The sequence below is a fragment of the Oryctolagus cuniculus genome, chromosome 5 (assembly GCF_051225735.1).
Source record: "Oryctolagus cuniculus isolate XC-2025 breed Fujian yellow rabbit chromosome 5, ASM5122573v1, whole genome shotgun sequence".
In the NCBI taxonomy this organism is placed as follows: domain Eukaryota; kingdom Metazoa; phylum Chordata; class Mammalia; order Lagomorpha; family Leporidae; genus Oryctolagus; species Oryctolagus cuniculus.
This window is the reverse complement of record NC_142871.1, coordinates 96497642-96525000: the sequence shown is the minus strand read 5'-3', so window position 1 is coordinate 96525000 and position 27359 is coordinate 96497642. Positions and strand designations below refer to the sequence as shown.

Sequence of the window (27359 nt, the reverse complement as noted above, 5' to 3'; positions counted from 1 at the left end):
CCAGGACAGAATCTGGCGCCCCGACCGGGACTAGAACCTGGTGTGCTGGTGCCGCAAGGCAGAGTATTAGCCTAGTGAGCCGCGGCGCTGGCCATGAACATTCATTTTGATATGGGATGTGGGCTTCCTCAGCAACAGCGTAAGCTGCTGTGCCACAACACTGATTCCATATTTCCAATTCTGTAATGAAAGTTAGAATACAAGTCAGTGAGAACAAAATTCACATGCATTTTTATTTTTTTTATTTATTTATTTTTTTATTATTATTTTTTTTTTTTGACAGGCAGAGTGGACAGTGAGAGAGAGAGACAGAGAGAAAGGTCTTCCTTTGCCGTTGGTTCACCCTCCAATGGCCGCCGCGGCCGGCGCGCTGCGGCCGGCGCACCGCGCTGATCCGATGGCAGGAGCCAGGATCCAGGTGCTTTTCCTGGTCTCCCATGGGGTGCAGGGCCCAAGCACCTGGGCCATCCTCCACTGCACTCCCTGGCCACAGCAGAGGGCCGGCCTGGAAGAGGGGCAACCGGGACAGAATCCGGCGCCCCGACCGGGACTAGAACCCGGTGTGCCAGCGCCGCTAGGCGGAGGATTAGCCTAGTGAGCCGCGGCGCCGGCCGCATTTTTATTTTTTAAAGATTTATTTCTTTATTTGAAAGACTGAGTTACAGAGAGGCAGAGGCAGAGGGAGGGAGAGAGAGAGAGAGAGAGAGAGAGAGAGAGTGTGGCAGATCGATCTTCCATCCGTTGGTTCACTCTCCAAAATGGCTACAATGGCTGGAGCTGGGTGAAGCTGAAGCTAGGAGCCAGGAGCTTCTTCTGGGTCTCCCACATGGGTGCAGGGACCCAAAGACTTGGCCCTTCTGCTTTCTCAGGGGCATTGGCAGGGAACTGGACCAGAATTGGGCAGCTGGGACTGGTGCCCATATGGGGTGTCAGTACTGCCCGCTATGCTATGCCACAGCACTGGCTCCCTTCAAATGAATTTTTAAGCAAACTTTTAAATATTCAGTTCAAGAGAAATAATAAAGTATTGAGACTTTTGAACTATTAAAATGATAAATGAGAAATTGTCAGGGAGCTTTATGAAGCATTCCTGAAACAATGATGAAAATAATTAGCAGTGAATTATTCTATATAATATTTTCCTTGTTGAACCGTGGACTTCTTGTTAAATATGGAAAATTGTCTATTCTTATAGCCTCTCTTCAGACTTCTTTAAAATTACAGGGTAACAATTAAGAGAGTACAAATCTCTTAGGGTGCCAGTGCTGTGGCGTAGTGGGCTAAGCCTCCGCTTGTAGCTCCAACATCGTATATGGGCACGAATTCGAGTTCTGAGTGCTCTACTTCTGATTCAGCTCTCTGCTGTGGCCTGGGAAAGCAGTAGAGGATGGCCCAAGTGCTTGGGCCCCTGCACCCGTGTGGGAGACCTTGAAGAAGCTCCTGGCTCCTGGCTTTGGATTGGCTCATCTTCGGCCATTGTGGCCATTTCGGGAGTGAACCAGTGGATGGAAGACGTCTCTTTTTTTCTCTCTCTCTGTGTCTGCTTCCCTGTAATTCTGCCTTTCAAATAAATAAATAAACAAATCTCTAAGGACAAAATGATTAGAAGAAACAATAGTAGCAGATGAAAAGTTTTAGCACATCTTTGAAAACTGGACAGCAAGAAAGAGCAATATTGTCTGATTAAGAAGAGCAATCTGTATTTTTAATTTTTGCGGAAGAGACAAACAAAAAGAAAGCATCAAATCAAACTGAAGAATCTTTGGTAACCCTAACGTTTGTAGGTTCCAGTTCCTACAGAAGGTGAGGGTGAAGACGCAGGGTGACAAACAGTGGAGCTGGCTGGGAGGCTGTTTATGAAGAGAGTGGGCCCTGGGTCTGTAGCCATCTTATCAGACCAGAGACTTTTTTCTGGGTAACTGAACTTCAGCAGAGGAAGACCAATAGATATTAACAGTTGGAAAAATCCCTAAAAAAGTGTTGAGTGCTGCCCAGTTATTCTAAGTTTTTATTTGTTTTATTTTACTTGAAAGGCAGGGAGAGAGAGAGAGGGAGAGAGATCGAGTAAAAGAGAGACTGAGAGATTGATTATATCCACTGGTTCACTCCTGAGTGCCTGCAATAGCCGAGACTAGGAGTGGCCAAAACTTGGAGCCTGGAACCTCAACATGGATCTCCTGTGTTATGGGAGGGACCTGACTACTTGAGCCATCACCTGCTTTCTCCCAGGGTGTGCTTAAGCTGGAGGCTGGAATTGGGAGCAGAGCCTGGACTTGCACCTAGGCACCCTTCCTACAAGAAGCTGATGTTCCAAGTGAGGATTTAACTGCTAGGCCAAACTCCTACCTGCTGTGCAGTACTCTAGAATGAAGTCCACAAGGTAATAGTCTAGGTCTGCTAACACAGAGCTACTGGTCAGCTTTTTAGTGACTTCTCAATATGGATGAAAACCAGATGTGGTAAGGAAAGGCTTTCTGTGAAAGAGAAAAAGCAATAGAAAAAAAAAAAAAAAGACAAGAAGAAGGAAACAGAGAAAATGGAGGGCATGTAAAATGTGACTAGAAATAAAATTGTTAAGAGGGAATTTAAAAAGTTAAGTGGAAGACATGTCTAAGAAGATGGAATATAGGGATAATGAAATGGATACCGGGGTAATTGTGACTCAGGGAGTTAGGCTGCCATAGCTTGGTACTCCTGCATCCCATATCAGAGTGCCAGCTCTTGCTAATGTGCATCCTGGGAGACAGCAGATCATGGCTCAAGTGCTTGGGTCCCTGCTGCCCTTGTGGGTGACCCACATGGGGTTCCTGGCTTCTAGCTAGTCCAGTCCTGGCTGTTGCAGACATATGGGGAGTGAACCAGTGCATGAGAGATCTCTCTTTTCCTTTCTCTCTCTCTTTTGCTCTGCCTTTCAAACAAATAAAAGCAACTAAATAAACTTTTAAAATGGATAATAGAGGAGCAAAGAAAAGAAAATAAGATCAGCGATTTCATAGAAATACATCAAATCATAGAACTTTCAGAAAGAAAACAATTTAGAACAATAATAGAAGTAATGTCAAAACATTCCTCAGCATTCTACGACTTGTTCTTCCAGACCACATATACTTTCAGAATGTGTAGCACAATGAATTCAAGCAATGTGTACTCCCACATTTTGTCAGGGACATTTAGAATACTCAGGATAAAGATTCCTTGTGAGAGGAAAAAGGGTGCAAATGATCAGAAATCTGAACAGCATAGCAGTTTTGGGTGATAAAAATACACCCAGGCAAGAGTAGTGAAGAAAAGCCCCAGAATGACCACTGGGCAGCAAGTCCAGAGAGAAACCAAACAAATCGAGGGAAGGGGAGGCACAGTTGCTGGTTATGTAAGCCTCTATAAATACTATTATTTAGCATTAAAAACATAGTGTCCTCATCACGTTAATATAAAGATGTAAAAGTGCATCTTCATGAAACCTGTCATGTTGAATGGGGCTTATGAGAGAATTGTAGTTATTAATATTACTTAATGTGAGTAGCTAAACTGAAATACAAAAGCTCCAACATTAAGTGCCAAGGAATTCTTACTTCATGAAGAGTACTCAGTAGTCCTAATGGATTCTATCCTGGGATGGTAATTCTTGAGAATGGAGACTAAATTGTAGCTGAGTTGAATTTTAATTGTTGAATAATCACTGTGTAATTAAGTTCAGAGAATGAATGAGATGATAAAATAGCAATGGACTAGTTGGACTACTCTGACATAATGTGTAATACCCCGACTGACCTTAAGGAGGGATTTTAAATAAAATGATAGTGTAAAAACTCAAGATTGAATTTTGGCATAAGCAGAAAGCAGCAGCTTTGGAGGAAATAATCCACAGCTATGTTGGTGGTTAGGAGTCAAGGCAAAATGCCCACAGCCCAGTAAAGGAGCCGGTTTCCTTTGTGAGATCCATTAAAAAACAAAACAGAAGAGTCTGCTTATTTTGAACTCTGTTTAGGGAAACTGAAGCCCTTTAACCCTGTAGGGAACTTTTTTTTTTTTTTTTTTTTTTAGGTTGTCATGCTTTATGAGCCGGGAAGCTGTATAGAGCTTTTGATCATATATCAGCATTTTATGTTTCTAGGGCGATTGGTTATTTTTGTTTCCACAAAATTACTTGAATAACTTTAAATCCCTTGGCAAGGCCATTGCAGTTTCATAAAACACTTTTTATAAAGGTTCATAATGACATATAAATTGTTTGTCCCAAATCTTGCTCTAAAAACTAGAAAATGTCTAAGCAGTTATTGCACTCAGAGAAATTCCCTTTATATATATGTGTGTATATATCAACGTGTATGTGTGTGCTTAAAATTTATTTATTTGAAAGGAGAGTTACAGACAGAGAAAAGGAGAGACAGAGAGATCTTCCACCATTGATTTTACTCCCGAAATGGCACCAATGGCTCAGGCTGTGCCAGGAACCCGGAGCTCCTTCTGGATCTCCCACATGGGTGCAGGGACCCAAGGATTTGGGCCATCTTATGCTGTTTTCCCAGGCATATTAGCAGGGAGCTGGATCAGAAGTGGAGCAATCAGGACTGGAACTGGCGCCCATATGGGATGCAGGCACTGCAGACAAAGGCTAAACCTACTGTGCCACAGTGGCAACCCTTTAAATGTATTTTTATTTAGCTACTTAGAAGATAATTTTTACTTAACTTTGCCAGCTATTTGGTTAAACTTTGTATTTTTATCCAGGTTTGGATATTATATTATAATATATTACCATAGTAATATAATATATTACTATATAATATATATAATATATAATATATAATATATATAATATATAATATATATAATATATAATATATAATATAATATATTACTATGGTAATATATTATAATATAATAATTATATTATTTACTATAATATATTATATTATAATTATTAAATTACTATAGTTCCTTATTATATTACTATAGTTCCTTAATTTTATTAATCCAGCATATTTGTGTGAAATTACTAAATCGGATGGTAACCAGTGAATGTATTTGATTAGAGGAATATTTGTAGCCCAACAGATTGAAACAATAAGAAGAATCTAGTTGCTCAGTAATAAATTAAAAGATAATTGCTGTACTGAATTTGCTTTTTAGTGGGTTTGTAAAACAAAATAAAGTCATAAAATTGATGACCAATTCATCTTTATATATGAGGAATTAAATTTCTCATATATAGTAGCTTCAAAACTTTATTTGAAATGTCTAGTCAATTACTAAACCTGTTTAGTTTATTGTTTGTTTATTCATTGATTGTTTACTTCTATCTGGTATTTATCTCATTCTGTCATTTTCTGTTACTGCTATAGTTTTGGAGTGTGTGAGTTTTTCTCTTTGTATTGGTTTCTTGGATACAGTTTCTTGTACCAACCAGAACATAATGATCTTTCTGCTATACAAGTCCAATTTGATGGCCATCTGTTATCTGTATAATAAAGAATTAGTTGAGGACTTTTGCACTTTGATGTGGATCTGCCTCTCCAGCTTTGTATTCCAAAGCTTTGCTTTGTGTTGCATTGTGTTGCATTGTGCTTCTCTCTCTCTCTCTCTCTCTCTCTCTCTAAGGTTTACTTATTTATTTGAAGAATTATAGAGGCAGTGGCAGAGAGAGAGGTTTTCCAACCGCTGGTTCGCTCCCCAGATGGCCGCAACGGCCATAGCTGCACCAATCTGAATCCAGGAACCAGCAGCTTCTTCTGGGTCTCTCACATGGGTGCAGGGACCCAAGGATTTAGGCCATCTTCTACTAATGCATATCCTGGGAGGCAGCAGTGATAACTTAAATACTAGGTTCCTGCTACCCATGTGGGAGACCCAGATTGAATTCTGGGCTTCTGGCTGTGGCTGGCTGAGCCCTAGCTATTAAGGGCATTTTGGAAGTGAACTACCGGATGGAAGAACTCTATCTCTACCTTTCAAATAAATAAAAATGCAAAAATAAAAATTAAGAAAGAGAGGTATAGGCATTGAGTCTGTCAACTAATGGGATGGTCTAATAGTCAGAAGAGGGAGATGGATGATGGAGAGAAGAGATTAGATGGGAGAAAGAGGAAAAGAGGAGAGAGAGAGAGAGAGAGATTGTTGAAGTACTGTACTTGCGTGGCTGGTAAGGGATAGGATTAGTCATAAATATGAGGAAGAATAATTTGGCATTTGTAACGGAATGCAAGTCAGAATATATGGTCATACATATAAGTTGATAAGTAGATGTGGTAAGGAGATACTGAAAAATTCCTAGTGTTTTAAATGAGAAAATTTGTACTTGCATTTTTAGAGATAGCTTAGTAGATTCTGTCCTCGGAACATATTATTGAGTGAGGTTGGAAGTAATTAAACTGGCTCTTTTTTTTTTTTTTGGACAGGCAGAGTTAGACAGTGAGAGAGAGAGAGAGAGAAAAAGGTCTTCCTTCCGTTGGTTCACCTCCAAAATGGCCACTATGGCTAGTGCTACGCCAATCCGAAGCCAGGAGCCAGGTGCTTCCCCCTGGTCTCCCATGCAGGTGCAGGGCCCAAGCACTTGGGCCATCCTCCACTGCCCTCCCGAGCCACAGCAGAGAGCTGGACTGGAAGAGGAGCAACAGGGACTAGAACCCAGCACCCATATGGGATGCCAGTGCCTCAGGCAGAGGATTGACCAAGTGAGCCACGGTGCTGGCCCTAAAGTGGCTCTTAAAAAGAAATTTGAGGCCAGCGCCGTGGTTCAATAGGCTAATCCTCTGCCTAGCGGTGCCGGCACACTGGGTTCTAGTCCTGGTCGGGGCGCTGAATTCTGTCCCAGTTGCCCCCCTTCCAGGCCAGTTCTCTGCTATGGTCCGGGAGTACAGTGGAGGATGGCCCAAGTCCTTGGGCCCTGCACCCCATGGGAGACCAGGAGAAGCACCTGGCTCCTGCCATCAGATCAGCGCGGTGCACCAGCCGCAGCGCGCTGGCCGCGGCGGCCATTGGAGGGTGAACCAACGGCAAAAGGAAGACCTTTCTCTCTCTCTCTCTCACTGTCCACTCTGCCTGTCAAAAAAAAAAAAAAAAAAAAAAAAAAAAAAAAATTTGAAGAGGTGGTTTATCATTTGTAAAATAACTGAATATGATTATTATATATTTTTGTTTGATGTTTCAATTAAGAAAGAAATGATAAAGGTATTTTATAACTAACCCATCAAATGGAAAATTCTAGTGTAAAGCTCTAGTCCTTTGATTATCATCTGTTTGTCGGCAAGTTATTTTAAAACCGTATTAACTGGAAGACAAAATTAACTCCCTGCATAAGTATGTTTACCATTTAGCACAGATCACTCAAGATAAGAAGTTCAGTTTTGCAGTTCCTTGTCAATATTCTCAGTGACAAATTTAAATTCAAATACAAATTAAATTGGGACTTTGTAAGTAAGGAATAAGCATCTTAGTGCATACAGAAGAAGTAATGAGAGGCTTTTTTAAAGCCCTTCTTTCTTAGTCCATTTTGTATTGCTAGAGCAGAGTCTCACAGGCTATGAAGAACAGAGGTTCGTTTCTTCTTGTTCTGGAGCCTGGCATCTGATAAGGGCCTCCTTGCTGCATCCTCTCATGGAGACAGGCAGAAGGACAGGAGAATGAGACAGCGAGAAGGGCTGAACTTTGCTGACAGATCCACTGGTTCGGTAATGTAACCCACGAGCACCTTGAAGACATTAATCCACCTGGAAGGACAGCGCCCTCCTGACCTAATCATTTCTTGAAGGTCCCTCTTCTCAATGTGGGTGCAATTCGGAATTAAGTTTATAACATGAAATTTGGGGGAAGCATTCAAATCATAGCACATTTCTCTATCTTTTGAGCTATTTATTTCTTACCCCATTGAAAACTAGGGTATGACTGCACAGTGTTATGTAACTAGGCCATTTTCCAGAGTGTACAAATATGAACCGCTGAAGAGCACAGGGAGCTCAATTAGGTAAAGCCGTGCAGTACAGAGCTGATGAGTTTCGACTTGGGGACACGCAGGAATCAAATATGGCCTTTGTGCTTGTGTTTCTTAGTTGTCTCTGGGCAGGTTATCAAACTTCCAGACCGGCCGGTGCCGCGGCTCACTAGGCTAATCCTTCGCCTTGCGGCGCCGGCACACCGGGTTCTAGTCCCAGTCGGGGCGCCAGATTCTGTCCCGGTTGCCCCTCTTCCAGGCCAGCTCTCTGCTATGGCCAGGGAGTGCAGTGGAGGATGGCCCAAGTGCTTGGGCCCTGCACCCCATGGGAGACCAGGAGAAGCACCTGGTTCCTGCCTTCGGATCAGCGCAGTGCGCCGGCCGCAGTGCGCTGGCCGCGGCAGCCATTGGAGGGTGAACCAACGGCAAAAGGAAGACCTTTCTCTCTGTCTCTCTCTCTTACTGTCCACTCTGCCTGTCAAAAAACAACAACAACAACAACAACAACAACAACAAAAAACACCACACTTCCAGACCTCGGTTTCCTGTTACAAAATGAGGATGATAGACTCCCTCCCAGAGTTGTAAAAATTAAGTGAAATAAAATACAAAAAACGTACTGTAGTGTACTATCTAGTATGTAGTGAATGGTTTGTGAAATGTTTTTATTTTACTGTTTCCTTTGACTAGCTGAACTGAACTTTATACCAACTATGAGAAGAAAATCCAGTTTGTCTTCAGTTCCTGTTTTTGTGTGATGTAGGCACATTCAACAGAGCCTAGTTAATAGGGTTAAATTCTTTAAGCTGATGAATTACATGAGAACTTTATTGACTGTCTAGATCGTACTGATTTTTTTTTTTTTTTTTTGTGAAAGAATGTTTAGAAGTTGTAGAGGGGCCGGTTCTGTGGCATAGTGGATAAAGCCACCGCCTGCAGTGCTGGCATCCCACATGGGCACTGGTTCAAGTCTTGGCTACTCCACTTCTGATCCAACTCTCTGCTATGGCCTGGGAAAGCAGTAGAAGGTGGCCCAAGTGCTTGGGCCCCTGTACCTTCATGGGAGATCCAGAGAAACTCCTGGCTCCTGGCTTTGGATTGGCCCAGCTCTGTCTGTTGCAGCCATTTGGGGAGTGAACCAGCAGATGGAAGATATCTCTCTGTCTCTGTCTCTCTCTGCCTCTCTCTGCCTTTCTCTTTGTAACTCTGCCTTTCAAATAATTAAATAATCTTTAAAAAAATGTTGCAGAAGCAAGCATCCTCTATTCTTTTTTAATTTGTATGTCTCTGAGTTGATTTCTTCTGATTGTAGTGTTTGGGGTTGGATTTTGTTTTTTCCTTCCTCATTCAGGAGAATTATATATTGCTTGGATTAGGTTGGACTTGGGATCACTTCCTGAAATGACCCTGCTACTTTACTTGTAGGTGAAAGTCTTCAGCTTCTGTTTGGGATCATTTGGGAGTAAGTTAAAAATACCAGAGATGTCACAGATGTGTTTAAAAGACCAATTGTTATAGATTATTTTCACCTCAATACCAGACTTCTTATCATGTAGAGTTACATCTAGATTGTGGTTTTGTTCCCACACAGAAATTTAAGTCCTTGAAAAATCTGAGTAACATTGACCCTTGACCTTTGTTTAAATGCTGAATGTGCAGAGTGGGACCATTTTCTACAGAAAATAGGGAAATCACCTTTCTTTGGACTGAACATCAACTTGGTGTCTGGAAATTTGGTTGTTCTTTCCATTAACCACCTGTTGGGAGACCAGAATTATTCCTTGGTGGAAAAATGAATTAAAATTCCTTTTTTTTTGTAAAGAACAAGTAACTTTTTTTTTTTAGTTTTTATTTTTATTATTATTTTTTTTTTACATTTTTTTAACTTTTATTTAATGAATATAAATTTCCAAAGTATGGCCCATGGACTACAATGGCCTCTCCCCCATATCGTCCCCCCCACCCGCATCCCTCCCCTTTCCCACTCCCCGTCCCCTTCCACCCACATGAGGACCCATTTTCGATTCTCTTTATATACAGAAGATCAGTTTAGCATATGTTAAGTAAAGATTTCAACAGTTTGCTCCCACACAAACATAAAGTGAAAAATAATAGATGATTTTTTAAATGATGATGAAATCAGATCAGACCTGTTGTCATGTTTAATCCCAGTGAGAGTCAAGTTGGGAATTGATAATTTCTTCTTCTTCTTTTTTTTTTTTTTTTTTTTTTTTTTACAGAAGATCAATTTAGTATGCATTAAGTAAAGATTTCAACAGTTTGCACCCCCATAGAAACACAAAGCGAAATATACTGTTTGAGTACTCATTATAGCATTAAGTCTCAATGTACAGCACATTAAGGACAGAGATCCTACATGAGGATCTGCACAATGACTCCTGTTGTTGACTTTACAAATTGACACTCCTGTTTATGGCATCAGTAATCTCCCTATGCACCAGTCATGAGTTTCCAAGGCTATGGAAGCCTTTTGAGTTCACCAACTCTTATCTTGTTTAAACAAGGTCATATTCAAAGTGGAGGTTCTCTCCTCCCTTCAGAGAAAGGTACCTCCTTCTTTGATGACCTGTTCTTTCCACTGGGATCTCACTCACAGAGATCTTTCATTTAGGGTTGTGTTTTTTTTTTTTTTTTTTTTTTTTGCCAGAGTGTCTTGGCTTTCCATGCCTGAAATACTCTCATGGGCTTTTCAGCCAGATCCGAATGCCTTTAGGGCTGATTCTGAGGCCAGAGTGCTGTTTAGGACATCCACCATTCTATGAGTCTGCTGAGTATCTCGCTTCCCATGTTGGATCACTCTCCCCTTTATTTATTCTATCAGTTAGTATTAGCAGGTACTAGACTTGTTTATGTGCTTCCTTTGACTCTTAGTCCTTTCATTATGATCAATTGTGAACAGAAATTGATCACTGGGACTGGTGAGATGGCATTGGTACATGCCACCTTGATGGGATTAAATTGGAATCCCCTGGTATGTTTCTAACTCTACCATTTGGGGCAAGTCAGCTTGAGCATGTCCCAAATTGTACATCTCTTCCCTCTCTTATTCCTACTCTTATGTTTAACAGGGATCACATTTCAGTTAAATTTCAACACTTAAGAATAACTGTGTATTAATTACAGAATTAAACCAGTCATATTAAGTAGAACAGACAAAAAAAACTACTAAGAGGGATAATGTATTAAGTAAGAACAAGAAACTTTTTTTTTTTTTTTTTTTTTTTGACAGGCAGAGTGGACAGTGAGAGAGACAGACAGAGAGAGAAAGGTCTTCCTTTTGCCGTTGGTTCACCCTCCAATGGCCGCCGCTGCAGCCGGCGCACCGCGCTGATCCGATGGCAGGAGCCAGGATCCAGGTGCTTTTCCTGGTCTCCCATGGGGTGCAGGGCCCAAGCACCTGGGCCATCCTCCACTGCACTCCCTGGCCATAGCAGAGAGCTGGCCTGGAAGAGGGGCAACCGGGACAGAATCCGGCTCCCCGACCGGGACTAGAACCCGGTGTGCCGGAGCCGCAAGGTGGAGGATTAGCCTAGTGAGCCGCGGCGCCGGCTAGAACAAGAAACTTTTAAGAAATACCTTTTGGGGCTGGCACCATGGCACAGTAGGTTAATCCTCCACTTGCAGTGCTGGCATCCCATATGGGCACTGGTTCTAGTCTCAGCTGCTCCTCTTCCGATCCAGCTCTTTGCTGTGGCCTGGGATAGCAGTAGAAGATGGCCCAAGTCCTTGGGCCCCTGCACCCACGTGGGAGACCCAGAAGAGGCTCCTGGCTCCTGGCTTCAGATCAGCACAGCTCCTGCCGTTGCAGCCATTTGGGGAGTGAACCAGCTGATGGAAGACCTTTGTCTCTCCCTCTCACTGTCTGTAATTCTACCTCTCAAATAAATAAACAAAAGAAAAAAAATACCTTTTAAATTTACTACAAATTACAAAATTGAGTGAGTTCTGGATGTACTCATTGGATAGTATATAAAATGAGTCACAACATACGGAAAATTTAAATAACCCTGGAAAATTAATTTGTGTTATACCGTGTTCTGTTATTTTAATATCCATGAAAAAAATTTTGATCTTCTGAAGTAAACTGGCATATTTCTCTTTGAAGAATATAGACCTTTCTTTTAGAATAGTCTTAAGTTTTTGGGCCAGCACTGTGGAGCAGTGGTTTAAAGCCGTGGCCTGCAATGCCAACATCCCAGATGAGCACTGGTTCGAGTCCTGGCTCCTCCACGTCCAGTCCAGCTCCCTGTTAATGTACCTGGGAAAGCAGAAGATAGCCCAAGTCCTTCGGCCCCTGTATCACTTGCGAGACCCAGAGGAAGCTCCTGGTTTCTGGCTCCTGGCTTTGGATTGGCTCAGCTTTGGTCATTCCAGCCGTTTGGAGAGTGAACCAGCGGATGGAAGACCTCTCTCTCTGTCTATACTTCTCTCTCTAACTTTGTCTTTCACATAAATAAAACAAATCTTTTAAAAAAATAGTTTACTTTTGGACAGATTATCTTAAGGATTGTTTATGTATTTGAATTACAAGACAGTTAAAATTGGTTTTGTGATTGTAATTTTTATTTTTTTAAAGATTTTTTATTTATTTGAAAGATAGTTACAGAGAGAGGTAGAGACAGAGAGGTCTTCCATCCGCTGGTTCACTCCCCAGATGGCCACAACGGCCAAAGCTGCACCAATCCAAAGCCAGGAGCTTCTCTGGGTCTCCCACGGGGGTTCAGTGGCCCAAGTACTTGGGCTATTTTCCACTGCTATCCCAGGCCATAGCAGAGAGCTGAATCAGAAGAGGAGCAGCCGGGACTAGAACTGGTGCCCATATGGGATGCCAGCACTGCAGGCCAGGGCTTTTTTAAATTTTATTTTATTATTTATTTTTTTAAGTTTTTTTTTTTTTAATTTGTTTGAAAGAGTTAGAGAGAGAGGTAGAGACAGAGAGAGAGGCAGTTCTCACAATTAAGACTGTATAGTACTTATACTAATTTTGTTGATAGTTTTCAAATCATCTTATGTTTAAAAATATGTAATATCTATGTAGTGAACCTAATAAAATTTTTACTTTAATTTTTCACTCTTTTTTGTTAGCATAATAACCTTAGCTGTGTCTATTTAGCAGGAGTTATTGTTGGTTTAGCCATTTCTGAGAATCAAATGGTTATGAACTCAGCTTTCCACATTGATACATTGGAGTGTCTTTTTTTTTTTTTATTTTTTTTTATTTTTTGACAGGCAGAGTGGACAGTGAGAGAGAGAGAGACAGAGAGAAAGGTCTTCCTTTTGCCGTTGGTTCACCCTCCAATGGCCGCCGCGGCCAGCGCGCTGCGGCCGGCGCACCGCGCTGATCCGATGGCAGGAGCCAGGATCCAGGTGCTTTTCCTGGTCTCCCATGGGGTGCAGGGCCCAAGCACCTGGGCCATCCTCCACTGCACTCCCTGGCCACAGCAGAGAGCTGGCCTGGAAGAGGGGCAACCGGGACAGAATCCGGCGCCCCGACCGGGACTAGAACCCGGTGTGCCGGCGCCGCTAGGCGGAGGATTAGCCTAGTGAGCCGCGGCGCCGGCCCATTGGAGTGTCTTAAGCTTTAAAGTTATTTTGTAAAAATGGTCAGTCATCAGGATTGGGGCTGTATTCAACTGAACCTTCAAAATGGATGTTGTGCAGGAGTCACTGTGCACTTACTCCCCATGTAGGATCTCTGTCCTTAATGTGTTGTACAATGTGAATTAATGGTGTAACTAGTACTCAAACAGTACTTTACACTTTGTGTTTCTGTGTGGGTGCAAACTGTTGAAATCTTTACTTAGTAAATATTAAGTAGATCTTCTATATATAGTATATACTAAATTGATCTTCTGTATATAAAGATAATTGAAAATGAATCTTGATGTGAATGGGATGGGAGAGGGAGTGAGAGATGGGATGGTTGCAGGTGGGAGGGAGGTTATGGGGGAGAAAAGCCACTGTAATGCAAAAGCTGTACTTTGGAAATTTATATTTATTAAATAAAAGTTTAAAAAAAATTTAAAAGAAAAAAAATGGATGTTGTGGCTGGCATAGACATTTCCCTTTTTTTCATGCCTTACACTGAAAAGGATTTCTATATTTTCTCTTCGGTATCTAACCCTAAAGCACCTTGTAGGTGCTCAGAAAATATACACAGGAAAAATAGATGAATGAATATCAAAATTTTTTCTTCATTAATTTGAAGTAGTCAGTCTGTAGGTGTTATTAATCTTTAGGTGTTTTCTTATTTCTTTGCCCTGAATTTGGATTTGATGGTATATATTTTCTCCCCTTGTTCATGAATGTTTATTGCTGATAAAACTATAATAGTCATAGTAAAGTTCATTGCTGGTGTTTAATGTGTGTTACAATATTATAACAATAAAATATTACTCATACTTGCTACAGCTAGTGGAAGATAATTAACTTGGAAGTGTTTTTCTGGAAGGGCCTTTTCAAATGTAATTTAGTGATTAAAGGGACCCCTGCTGAAATGTTTTTGACAGTTTTGTCATATAAATAAGTTTTTATGGAGCTGAAGTGCTTGATGAAAGATTGTTTTAGGTACACACAAAATGTTGGAGCTACAGCCGGCTGCTACCTGGTGCCCAATTTTCTTACTATCTGGAAACTTGGGAAGCTAATAGCTTTTAGGATATACTGATACAGCTGAGAGGAGTTGCCAGTTTAAAGCTGTGTGCCAAAGGTGCATATAGCATTGTTTTTGTCAGCAAGGCTTGGCAGGGCCTGGCCAGTGAAAAAGTGATATTTTTAAAAGGGAAATTGGATACATCCACCCCAGTTCCCTGTGCCTATCTCTCCAGAGGGACTCAGGGCTCAGGGCCTTCTTAGCAGCTGCTTTCCTCTTGGTGGCCAAGGCATCTCTTATACCTCTTTAGGTACAAGATAAGCAAAATAAATAATAGTAGAAGGAATGTCTGTCGAAGGCACCTGGTAGAGGAGTCTGCCTACCCTGTGTAGTGTTTCTTTCTTCCTTTTTGGTATCTTATTCTTGCTTTTTCAGCCCAGCCTTTTAGCTGGTACTAAAATTTTAATATCTTAGCTAAAAAAAAAAGTTGTTACATATCACAACTGTACTTTAAAAGATATATTTATTTATTTGAAATACAGACAGAGAGGAGAGACAGAGATCTTCCATCCTCTGGTTTATTCCCCAAAAGCCTGTAACAGCTGAGTCTCCAGCTTGGATCTTCCAAGTGGTGGCTTGGAACTAAATACCTGAGCCATCACCTGCTGCCTTCCAGGGCGCACATTAGCAGGGCTGTGGAGCTGGGATTCGAACCCAGGCCCTCCGACAAGGGACTCTGGCATCCCAAGTGGTGTCTTGACCATTGTGCCAAATGCCTGACTCATAACAATACTTTTTAAATGATAATTTTTGCAGTTAATAGTGACATACCAGATAATGGCTCATATTTTGTGTTACGGATCTGCCCATTTTGCTTATGGGTAATGGATGCTACTGGGATCATGACTGGCATTGAAGAGAAGAAAGAAACATGAATGTATTTGTCACTCTCAATTCCAGGGTTTGCTAAGGGGGCCTCCTGGTGATTTGCTTTTCGTCTTTCAACAGAGACTAAATGAAAATGTAGAGTAGTACCTCAAGAAGGCTGTCGGTTATGTTCTTCACATTAACCAGGGCTTCTGTTGATTACTATAGTGCTTACTTTACAAATACACTATCTGTTGTCAGTCAAATACTAAAAATGAGATAACTTTTGGTTGATGATGAGTTATTGAAGAACATTCCCTCTCTTTTCCTAAAACTTCAGGAATTTTTTATTTTCTTAATTAACCCCAGTGGTTCTTACTGTTTTTGTTTTGCCTTAGTATTCCTGCAGTGCTTATGTTAGTTAGCCTTTAATGTGTTTAAGGCTTTTATTTATTTATTTTTCATTCTGATGCTACATTTATCTTATACTTTTTTAAAATTTATTTTTTAAGGAATACAAATTTTGTAAGTACAGCTTTAGGAATATAGTTATTCTTCCTGCCATACCCGCCCTCCCACCCACATTCCCACTCCTCCTCCTCTTCCTCCACCCTCTCCCCTTCCCAGTCCCATTCTCCATTAAGATTCATTTTCAATTAATTTTGTACACAGAAGACCAACTCTATAATAAGTAAAGATTTCAACAATTTGCACACACACACACACACACACACACACCAAAAAACTATTTGAGGACAGTTGGGAATTTCTGCATCTAAGTTCATAAGGGGTATGAGTCTATTTTTCATTTTGCTTTGTCATCTGGGTTTGGAATCTAGGTGATTCAGGCCTCATAGAATGAATTTAGAAGGGTTCCCTCGCTTTTGATTTTATTGAATAAATTGAGGTGCTGACGCTATGGTGTAGTAGGCACCAATTTTTGTCCTAACTGCTCCTCTTCTGATCCAGCTCTCTGCTTATGGCCTGGAAAAGCAGTGAAAGATGGCCCAAGTGCTTGGGCCCATGTACAGTTAACTCTCATTATACAACTCATTGAGAACAAAAGTCCTGCATGGGGAGTTAGTGCACAGTGACTCCTGTCAGTGACCACCCGAGGCTCTTGTCATGAGCTGCCTCGGCAATGGAAGCCTTTTGAGTCCACAGACTCCATCAGTATTTGGACAAGGCCATGAGCAAAATGAAAGTTCTTTCCTCCCTTTAGAGAAAATGTAAGGCTTTTAGTGCAGGTGCAATGGGAATTGAGACTGTCTCTTTAAAAATTCCCTTTGCAGTGTATTTTAAAGTACCCTTCCTATGCAAACACACTTGATAAGAATGAATGTTGATTGCATGGGTTCTTTGAAGGATTTTTTGGGAATAGGAACACATCTAGAAGAATTTTATTGTCTCTGGTGGGATGAGTAGATCGGACTCCATTAATGAAGGATAATTTATACTATAAATATTTAAAATTACAAAAACAAAAACAATTAAAAGACACTTTAAAACAGATTTATTTTAATGAAAATCTTTCACAGATTAGTATTTGGGGGCTGGACTTACGATATAGCAAGTAAAGCTGCCTCCTGTGACATTGACATCCCCTATGAGTATAGATTTGTGTCCTGGCTGCTCCATTTTCCAATTAGCTCCCTGATAATAGCCTGGGAAAGACACTGGAAGATGGCCCAAGTGCTTGGGCCCCTGCTACTTACACATGAGACCTGGAAGAAGCTCCTTGCTCCTGGCTTCAGTCTGGCCCTGCCCTGGCCATTGCAACCATTTGAGGAGTGAACCAGTGGATGGAAGATCTCTGTGTTTTTCCCCCTCTCTCTGTAACTTTGACTTTCAAATAATTAAATAAATCTTAAAAGAAATGTTTGGTAGAATAAAGCAAGTGAAAGCCTTAGGTCCTGGGCTTATTAAAAAAAAATATAATGTTTAATTTAATGACTGTTCAGAACGTCTTTCAGGCAAAGAATATCATTATGTATATATCACATAGTCAGAGCAGGACAAGGTAGATAAGAAACTGCACCAGATTTGCCTGTTTCAGGGGCAGTGGATGGCTTTGGTGATATTGCCCAATGTAGCTCTCCCTTGAAACCACTATGCTCCAGTCTAGTTTGCCTAAGTATGAAGTTCTAGGTTGGAAATAACTCTCTAGGATTTTAAAAGTATTGTTTTATTTGTTGCTTTGAGAGTCCCTGAAGCCATTCTGATTCATGATCCATTGGATACACCCTGGTTTTTTTTTTTTTAACCCCCTTTTTTTCCCCCTCATGGCTCTCTAAATGTGCAGTATCTTCATTCGTGATGCTCTGAAGTTTGACACTGGCATCTTTTTGTTGTGTGTATGTTTTTCAATGTTATCTTTGAGAACTCAATGGGTATTTTGGCTAGACTAATAAAAAATCATGTCTTCTATTTGTGAAGATTTTTCTCTGCATATTTCAAAGCTTTCTCCCTTTTTTTTTGTAGGGTAGGAATGGAGTAGTTTTCCTGGTATTTTGATGATGAATGTTTTTATTTTTTTTTTAAAAAGATTTATTTATTTGAGAGGTAGAGTGGCAGAGAGAGGGAGAGACTGAAAGAGAGCAAGAGATCTTCCATTTGCTGGTTCACTCCCCAAATGGGCACAATGACTGGGACTGGGCCAGGCAGAAGCCAGGAGCGAGGTGTTCTGTTCTAATCTCCCACATGAGTGGTAGGGACCTATGTACTTAGGCTATCTTCTGCTGTTTTTACAGGCACATTAGCTGGAAGTGAAACAGTTAGGACTCCAGCTGGTGCTCTGATATGGGACGTTGACATGGCAAGTGGTAGCTTAACCTGCTGTGCCACAGTACTGGTCTTTCATTTTCGTAACTTTTCCCTCCCTACTTTCTATACCTTTCTTTCTAGGCTCTCTGAAAGGTTTCCTTAACTTTATCTTCCATACATTCCAGTGAGTAATTCACTTCTATTGTCTTGTTAAAAATTATTCTGACTTTTGTTAAAAACAGGAAGGAAGTCTTTATCCATGACAATCGAAATAGGCATGTACTTTTATTTCTCTGCTAGAAGTATACTAGTCTGCTGGAGCTGTCTTAACAAAATACCACAAACTGAGTGGCATAAACAACTGAAACGTATTTTCTCAGAGTTCTGGATCCTAGAAATATGAGAGCTGTATGTCAGCAGGATTGGTTTCTGATAAGAGCGGTCTTTCTGGCTTGCAGACAACTGTGCTAAAGTGGCCTTTCCTCAGGGCATGTCCATGGAGATAGAGATTTCTCTATCTTCCTCTTGTGCCAAAGCCACCTGTCCTATCTGATTAGAACCCTATACATATGAACTTATTTGCCTTGAGTTATCTTTTGAATGCCGTATTTCCATGTATGGTCACGTGAAGTGTTTAAGGCTTTAACATGTGAATCTGGGGACAACACGGTTTAGTCCATGCAGACATATAGCATTCAGTTCCTAACAAGGACTATTGCAGTAGGGGACAGTGAAGGCCTGAAATCTGAAAATAGTGAAGTCAGCTGGGTAATTGTCACTTAGGAACAGAGTGAGGGAGTGAGGGTGGGAAATTCTTCAGAGAAGGCATGAGGAGTGTGATGGTTCTTGGTATCAGCTTCTTGCTTGAGGCAGGCTAAGGACTTACACGTCAGAAATGATGAGGGAGAAGGAACTTAATCAAATATCAAAGGTGGGGAATTCTTCCTAAACTGACTTTACAGGATTCTTGCTAGCCTGGTAGGGATAGAGACAGAGGCCAAGGTCAAAACCTTATCAAGTGCCGGCGCCGCGGCTCACTAGGCTAATCCTCCGCCTAGCGGCGCCGGCACACCGGGTTCTAGTCCCGGTTGGGGCGCCGGATTCTGTCCCGGTTGCCCCTCTTCCAGGCCAGCTCTCTGCTGTGGCCCGGGAGTGCAGTGGAGGATGGCCCAGGTGCTTGGGCCCTGCACCCCATGGGAGACCAGGAAAAGCACCAGGCTCCTGGCTCCTGCCATCGGATCAGCGCGGTGCGCCGGCCGCAGCGCGCCGCCCGCGGCGGCCATTGGAGGGTGAACCAACGGCAAAGGAAGACCTTTCTCTCTGTCTCTCTCTCTCACTGTCCACTCTGCCTGTCAAAAAAAAAAAAAAAAAAAAAAAAAAAAAAAAACCTTATCAAGTGGTGGAGGAGCCTAGCTAGTTGGTCAGAGAGAGTTGTCAGCATGCAGCAGTTTTTGTATGCATACCCTTGCTTTTTCCTAGAGTTTTTCACTCCAGAGATCTCTGTCTTTTCCAGAAAATAACCTGTAGCCTTGGCAGCAAAATGGAGGAGTGAACCAGCAGATGGATGATTAATCTCTTTCCCTCTTTCAGATAAATAAACAAACCATAAAAATAAGGAAAAACAATTTGAATAGTTAAGGGAATTTGCCATTCTTTTTTTTGATGTTGAGGGTTTTGCTTTTGCTGAACTGCCACAAGATCATTGTCTTGAAATTGGTGGCTTCAAACAAGGGCTATGGGAGGAGGGGACAGGGAGTTGTGTGACTAGTGTCTGTTGGGTGCCACACAGTGATGATCTCAGCTTTATGTCATTTAATCCTCACAGCAATTCTGTAAGGTAAGTGATATTATCCCACCATATGGATAAGGATAAAGATAAAGATCAAAGAGGTTAAGTAACTTGCTTAAGAGGTAGTATGAAAGTGGTAGAACTGAATTGGAAGCGTAGGTTTTACAGCCTTCCAACTCCCTCTAGTTTACTATCTCCTTTAACTCTTCACAAACTAGGTAAACAGTTCATTCATTTACCACCAGTAAATGTTGTTGTTGGTGGGGTGTTGTGTCCTACGGGATCGTCTTCCCTGAAGGAATGGGAATGACCTGGTCAGACTTATCATTCACTAAGATTGCTGGTGATCTGTGTGGAGCAGCAAGCGTAGAACAGGCATTTAAGTTAATTATAGAAATCCTAGTGTAAGGCAATGTTGGTTTGGGTTAAGGTGGCAGGGGAGATGCCAAGAAGTGGGTGGATTTGAGGTGCCTGTTGAGATAAAGCTGACAGATTAAGGGGTGCTATGAAATTGAAAGGAGCTGGAAGAATTGAGGGTGACTCCAGGTTTGATTGGAACTAAGTATTGTTTGTGTCTTTACTGATATGGAGACAGCAGTCTGGGATGGTGCACCGTAATAATAATGTTGCACATATTGGCTGAATCCATGAAGAGTTGTCTAGGAGGAAAGTAGATATCTGGGTACTCAATGGATGTCTTGGCTGGAGAAATAAATTTGGAAATCACTCACATATAAATAGTGTTTAAAGCAACTGAACCAGATTTGATTATCTAGGGAAAGAGTAGAAGTGTGCATGTAAATCTGAGACAGTGTTTTGGATTCACTTTTATGAAGAATCTTTATCTAATTTTTTTCACTCAGAATTATACATAAGCCTGCTAGGATTTACTGGATATGAGAAGCAACCCACTTTGTAGCCACTACCAAGAAGACATAGACCAATTGGCACATTTTAAATGTGCCAGTGATTAGCATCTTTTTGGCTGGTCTGTATGCCAAACATCCATAACTTTCAGGAGGGACTGCACCTGTGGGCGCCCATACTAGGGATCCCAAATTTGAGACCTCCACTAAAAGCAGCATCATGACACAGGAAGCAGTTCTTTAAAGCAGTGAAAAAAGTCAGTTTCTGTTGAGATCCTGGAACTGGAATATCTGCTATTACTTATTAGCTGATCACTGTTATCCATTCCTTTTATAGTATTCAGGCTCATTAAAATGAAGTATGTTTTTTAAAGATTTATTTTATAGTTACAGAGAGAGGTAGAATCAGAGAGAGACAGGTTCACTCCTCAAATGAACACAACTGCCTGAGCTGAGCTGATCTGGAGCCAGGAACCAGGAGCTTCTTCCGGGGCTTTAACTTGCTGTGCCACAGCGCCGGCCCCAAAAGTGAAGTATTTTGAATGTCATGGAACCTTTGGGCTACTGTTGATAGAATTGTAAATGTTACAGCTAAGAATGCCAAATATGAAAGAAGCCTTATATAAACTCTTGAAAATTATATTGGAATTCACAATCGGCAAAAACTGGAAGCTGTCCAAATATGCATCAACAGGACAACTGAGAAGCAATTGTGGTATAGTCATCCACTATACTAGCACAGACAATAACTTGGTTGAATATTTTGAAAATCGAAACACTTCTTTCATTCAAAAGAGGCCAGACAGGAATGAATAAGTCTGCATTATATCATTTATATGAAGTTCAAGAACATATAAAGTGCTGGTACTGCAGCACAGTGGGTTAAGCCTGCAGCACCTGCATCCCATATGGGTGCTGGTGAGAGTTCTGGCTGCTCCACTTCCAATCTAGCTCCCTGCTAATGTTCCTGGGAAAGCAGCAAAGGATGCCCCAAGTCCTTGGGTACCTGCACCTATGTGGGAGACCCAGAGGAAGCTCCTGGCTCCTGGCTTTGGATCAGCTCTGCTCTGGCCTTTGCAGCCATCTGGGGAGTGAACCAGCAGATGGAAGACCTCTCTCTCTCTCTTTCTCTCTCTCTACCTCTGCCTCTGTCTCTCTGTAACTTAATATTAAGTTACTCTCTGTAGTTTAATATTAATTTAATATTTAATTAATAAAATATTTAAAAAGATTAAAGAAAGAACAGTAAAACTTGACTGAACATTAGCATTGGGATTGATCAAATGGAGACAAGGGAGAACTTTCTGGGATGACAACTATTTGAGGTTTAAGTTAAATGGCTATATAGCATTTGTCTGAATTCATAAACTTGCTTACTTAGATTGATACGTTTCACTGTGTATACATTTTACCTCAGCAGAAGAAAATAAGAAAAGAACAAAAACCCAATTTCTGAGTAGTGTTGTAAGAATTGTATAGGGAGCATCTCAGAGTGTTGGGCAAGGTTTCTCAGAGGAAGTGATCGCTTTTTATTCCTTCAGGTTCAAAATAACTTAATTTTCCAACTCTTTTATTTTTTAAGATTTATTTATTTATTTGAAAAGCAGAGTTACAGAGAGGCTGAGTAAGAGAGAGAAAGAGCAGGCGAGAGAGAGATCTTCCATCTGCTGGTTCATTCCCTAAATGGCTGGAGCTGAGCCGATCCAAAGCCAGGAACCAGGAGCTTCTTCTGGGTCTCAAATGTGGATGCAGGGTCGCAAGGACTTGAGCCATCTTCTACTGTTTTCCCAGGCCATAGCAGAGAGCTGGATCAGAAGTGGAGCAGCCAGGACTTGAACCGGCGCCTATATGGAATGCCGGCACTGCAGGCAGCGGCTTTACTGGCTATGCCACAGTGCCTGCCCCAAATTTTCAGCTTTCAGCAGCTAACTCCACATAGTTATATCTGTTCCTACTATTTAATTTATTATGCAAGCTAGCATACTTTGAATAGCAAGAGGGAGTGCTATTATAAATTATACTGGAACAACTGGTGGAAACCGTGACCATTTCTGTTTCTGTCCTGGTGCTAGTATAGTCCTTTACTGCAATTTCAATTGAAGAAAGACAGTAGCAGAGCCAGGTGTAACCTGAGGGTAGAGCAGCCTCTGCCTGGCCTTATCTATGGTGAATGAAGGGGGCAAGGGCAGCGTGGTGGAGGGAGGGCAGGGGGATTCTCTGTGGTCGGGGCAGATGTATTTCTGTTAGATTTTACATGAGAACTTTCAAAGCTGATATTTGATTTGTATTTCCAAAGTTATTTATGTTCATTTGTCTGTTCCTTTCAAACAGGCTATAGTGGATAGCCCCCTTCAAAAATGGAGGATGGAAAGCCCGTTTGGGCACCACACCCTACCGATGGATTTCAGATGGGCAATATTGTGGATATTGGCCCTGACAGCTTAACAATTGAACCCTTGAACCAAAGGGGCAAGGTGAGTTTCTCCAAAAAAATTTCAAAATGTGATTTCTTTTAAAAAATAGTTGTCTTTTTTGAAAGAGCTGCCTCTCTGCTTAATGAAGTAGATGTCCCTGGCATAGTATATGGAAAAGATAGTTTCTAGTAAGTGAATCTTAATTTTCTACTGATTTTTTTGTAATAAATCAGAAGTGCATACCTTAAGGAAGAAATTATAGGCCGGCGCTGTGGCTCAACAGGCTAATCCTCCGCCTAGCGGCGCCGGCACATCAGGTTCTAGTCCCAGTCGGGGTGCCGGATTCTGTCCTGGTTGCCCCTCTTCCAGGCCAGCTCTCTGCTGTGGCCCGGGAGTGCAGTGGAGGATGGCCCAAGTCCTTGGGCCCTGCACCCCATGGGAGACCAGGAGAAGCACCTGGTTCCTGCCTTCGGATCAGCGTGGTGCGCTGGCCGGCCGCAGTGGCCCTTGGAGGGTGAACCAACGGCAAAGGAAGACCTTTCTCTCTGTCTCTCTCTTTCTCTCACTGTCCACTCTGCCTGTCAAAAAAAAAAAAAAAAAAAAGAAAGAAATTATAAAATTAGATGTAAATTTTGGTGAGCCTTTCATAATCACATTCTTTATAACAAATAACTAGATGATAAAATACAAGTAATAATGTATTTTTATTTCTTATGTCATATTGCTATAATATTTATGATTGTGATATATTCAACATGTTATGAAGTAAAAATATGAAAAGTGAATTGGTTAGGTTATCAAATTTTACTTTTTTCTTTAGCTTACAAATAAGATTTTTAAAAAAAAAATTTATTTTCTTACATTTATTAGCATGGATCTGGGTAAGTTTCTATAAGATACTTAAGTCTTAAATTTTCACATCTAAAATTATTTTTGTGATAATTTTCAAAGCATAAAAATAACTTTGAAGTCTGTACACATGGTATTTATTTCCTTTCATGCTTCAACATAGAGTAGACACTATTAAAAAAATGGAAGTTTTGGGGAAAAGTTACCAGGAGTTTTGCATTGCTTACAGAGAAGACATCCTTGTAAATGCCTCCCTTTCAGTCTTCATGGGATCTGGTATGGATGGTTTTTGTGGGAGAGCCTCAATAAATATTCCTATTAAACAGCTCTTCTGTCTAAATTAAGTTTGTGGATGTCATTTCTGTTTACTTTGGACTCTGCAGATGTTCATGAATAATTTATATTCTACCCATACATGGTTAACTAATGCCATATGACTACCGTCCTTCTGGGAACCTTAGAAAAACAAGGTAGATTTCTCAGGAGGTCTTTTCACAGAGAAAACTATTCTGTTACTGTAAACAACCCAGGAACCGCAATGCATAATATATAATGTGCCTTGTTAGAGGAGGCCAATTAAAGATACCCTCAGGATAGGAAAGACAGAGTGTTTCTAGTTTTTCCTCTTATTAACAGGTATCTATTTGTACTTACAATGCAGTACACGTTAAAAAAATTTAAAAAACTCAGTTATTTTATGTATTTGAAACTTTTTGAATTTTCTTTGACATATTTTTATAAGCATAGTAAGTCAAAAGGCCAAAATGATATGCAAAGTATATTTCCTAGGTATATTCTGTTGTAACCACAAGTGACAAAATAATTCAGTTCAAGGATAGAAGAAATCTTATTTATGGGGAAATGGTTTTTTCATATTTTAATATGCTTTTAACTGTGCCTTAATAGTATTAGTCAGGCATGTATGTAGAATCAACAGAAACAGTTTACATTGTGGAATCATGTAAATATTATGAATCTGTAGGTAATTCTGTAAACTAAAGTTTAAGTTGCTTTTAAAAAGAAATATTTTTTGAGATTTAACAAATTCTTAGGATTCTTTTAATATTAATTTCCTCACTTATTTTCTGAACAGGGTCTTAAGAAATTGTAAAGTGTCATAATAACCAGGTAGTACAGGGGTAGGGGACCTGTCTTCTGCTAAGGGCTGTTTGGATATTTATAACACCATTCTCAGGCCATACAAAAGTAACAACTTAAAAATTAGATTTATGGAATTTCAAGTCCCACCCGCGATGGCCCTGGCAGGGCCAAATCAAATGATTTAATGGCCCGCAGGCCAAACATTCTCCACCCCTGGAAAGATACATAAGAGAAATCATCTTTTGCCTGGATGATTCTTGATCCAGAGGTCATCCTCCTCCTCCTCATCCTGTAAACATTTATAAAGGAACTAAGTCTGTAAAGCGATGGACTGTAGAGTAGAAGCACAGATGAGGAAATGGAGTCAGCTCTAGTGGGGGACATATCTTTGATGAGAATGATGGCTTTTCAGGTTTTTTTCTTTGTGATTATTTGCAAAAATATAGATTTTATATTGCATTAAGTATGTATATCATGTGTGAGAATTTATAAGAAATAGACTTTTGGGGCCGGCGCTGTGGCATAGTGGATAAAGCCGCCACCTGCAGTGCTGGCATCCCATATGGGCATTGGTTCTAGTCCTGGCTGCTCCACTTCTGATCCAGCTCTCTGCTGTGGCCTGGGAAAGCAGTAGAAGATGGCCTAAGTCCTTGGGCCCCTGCACCTGTGTGTGTGGGAGACCTGGAACAAGTCCTTGGCTCCTGGCTTTGGATCAGTATAACTCCGGCTGTTGCAGCCATCTGGGGAGTGACCAGCAGATGGAAGACCTCTCTCTCTGCTTCTGCCTCTCTGTAACTCTGCCTTTCAAATACATAAATAAGTCTTAAAAAAAAGAGACTTTTTATGCCAACATGTATGTGTTGTGTCTGTTTGCATTAGTGTGTATTTTGAAACAAAACAGTAGGTCAAATGAAACATTCCCAACACATCCCTTCTGTGTGTTCCAATATCTTTTTAATTCTGTGGAAAATGCTGTCTCGTCCCTCTTCAGACTAAAGCTCATAATATATGGCGTCTGAGGGTCTGTATTTCTTTTCCCTATGTACTTTGGTGATCTTAAATTTTCTCCAGAAGCTGTCTCCCACTCATACTTTTCGCCACACACTTATTCTTCTGTGCCTGTTTCTCCTCTTCCCTCTACCCCTTCCACAAGTGTTCGGTCCTCGTCGTGAGTGTGGTGAGAGGTGCTTTCTGTCCCTGACAGTGCTCTTGCCTGGGGTGCCACACCCCACAGCCCTTTGCTTAGCAAGTACTGATTTACCTTTCAAAACAGTAATTGAGGTCACCTTTTTTAAGAAGTCTTTCCAGGGATGTCTGATCTCTCCCTCCCACCCTGCAGTGGAATTGACCATTAATTACTTTTTTCCCTTGAGGAGTGGTATGCATTCTTGGCTCTCCTGTAATCTTTATTGAAGATGATTGTTTACATTTGTCTCCTCATCTCTGCCAGACTGTAATCTCAAGCGCAGGGGCTCTTTTATTTGTCCTCTCTTTGGAGCTTGGTACACTGTGTTTGATGTGCGGTAGGTATTTAATGTTGGGTGATCAGTGTGTGCTTTGTTATGTGAGCTTCTTTTGATGGAAGAAAAACCTCCTCCCTCTAAGAGAACAAAATTGTTTTCATTAAACAAATTTTCTCTTAGAGGGGAGGGGGAAGAGCAGGCTGGTTAGTTTGGAGAATGAAGAATGAGGGACAGAACCCTTCTTTTGGGATGCATTCCTGGTCTTTCAGGCTGCTCTTTTATTTATTTATTTGAGAGGTAGAGTTTGACCAAGATAGAGACAGACAGAAAGGTCTTCCATCTGTTGGTTCACTTCCCAAATAGCCACAACAGGAGCTGGGCCTGTGTGAAGCCATGAGCCAGGAGCTTCTTCCATGTCTCCGACGTGGGCACCGGGGCCCAAGTGGGCCATCTTCTACTGCCTTCCCAGGCCAAAGCAGAGAGCTGGATTGGAAGAGGAACAGCCGGGACATGAACTGGCGCTGGCACTCACATGGGATGCTGGTGCTGCAGGCAGAGGCTTAGCATACTACCCAGCTACATCGGTGCCTTTCAGGCTGCTTTTAACTTCATTCCAGCAACTCCTGTCATGGCACCGCTGCCTCTCACCCGTCTCCGTGTGTGTGTTTCTGTGAGAGACAGACCTGTGTGCCTAACATGATGAA

The 27359-nt window shown here is 41.3% G+C and overlaps 1 protein-coding gene across 9 annotated transcripts in view; it reads left to right on the top strand.

The window, feature by feature from the left end:
• MYO6 (myosin VI) overlaps positions 1–27359 on the top strand; it is a 173821-nt gene that overhangs the window by 40818 nt on the left and 105644 nt on the right. For all 9 annotated transcript variants that reach the window (XR_007923236.3, XR_016233926.1, XM_008263127.5 and 6 more), the window contains one exon: positions 23160–23302. Coding sequence is in view for 7 of the 9 variants with exons in the window: in XM_008263127.5 (XP_008261349.3) it covers positions 23186–23302 (117 nt within the window). In the remaining 2 variants the exon portion in view is untranslated. The remainder of the gene's footprint in view (positions 1–23159; positions 23303–27359) is intronic.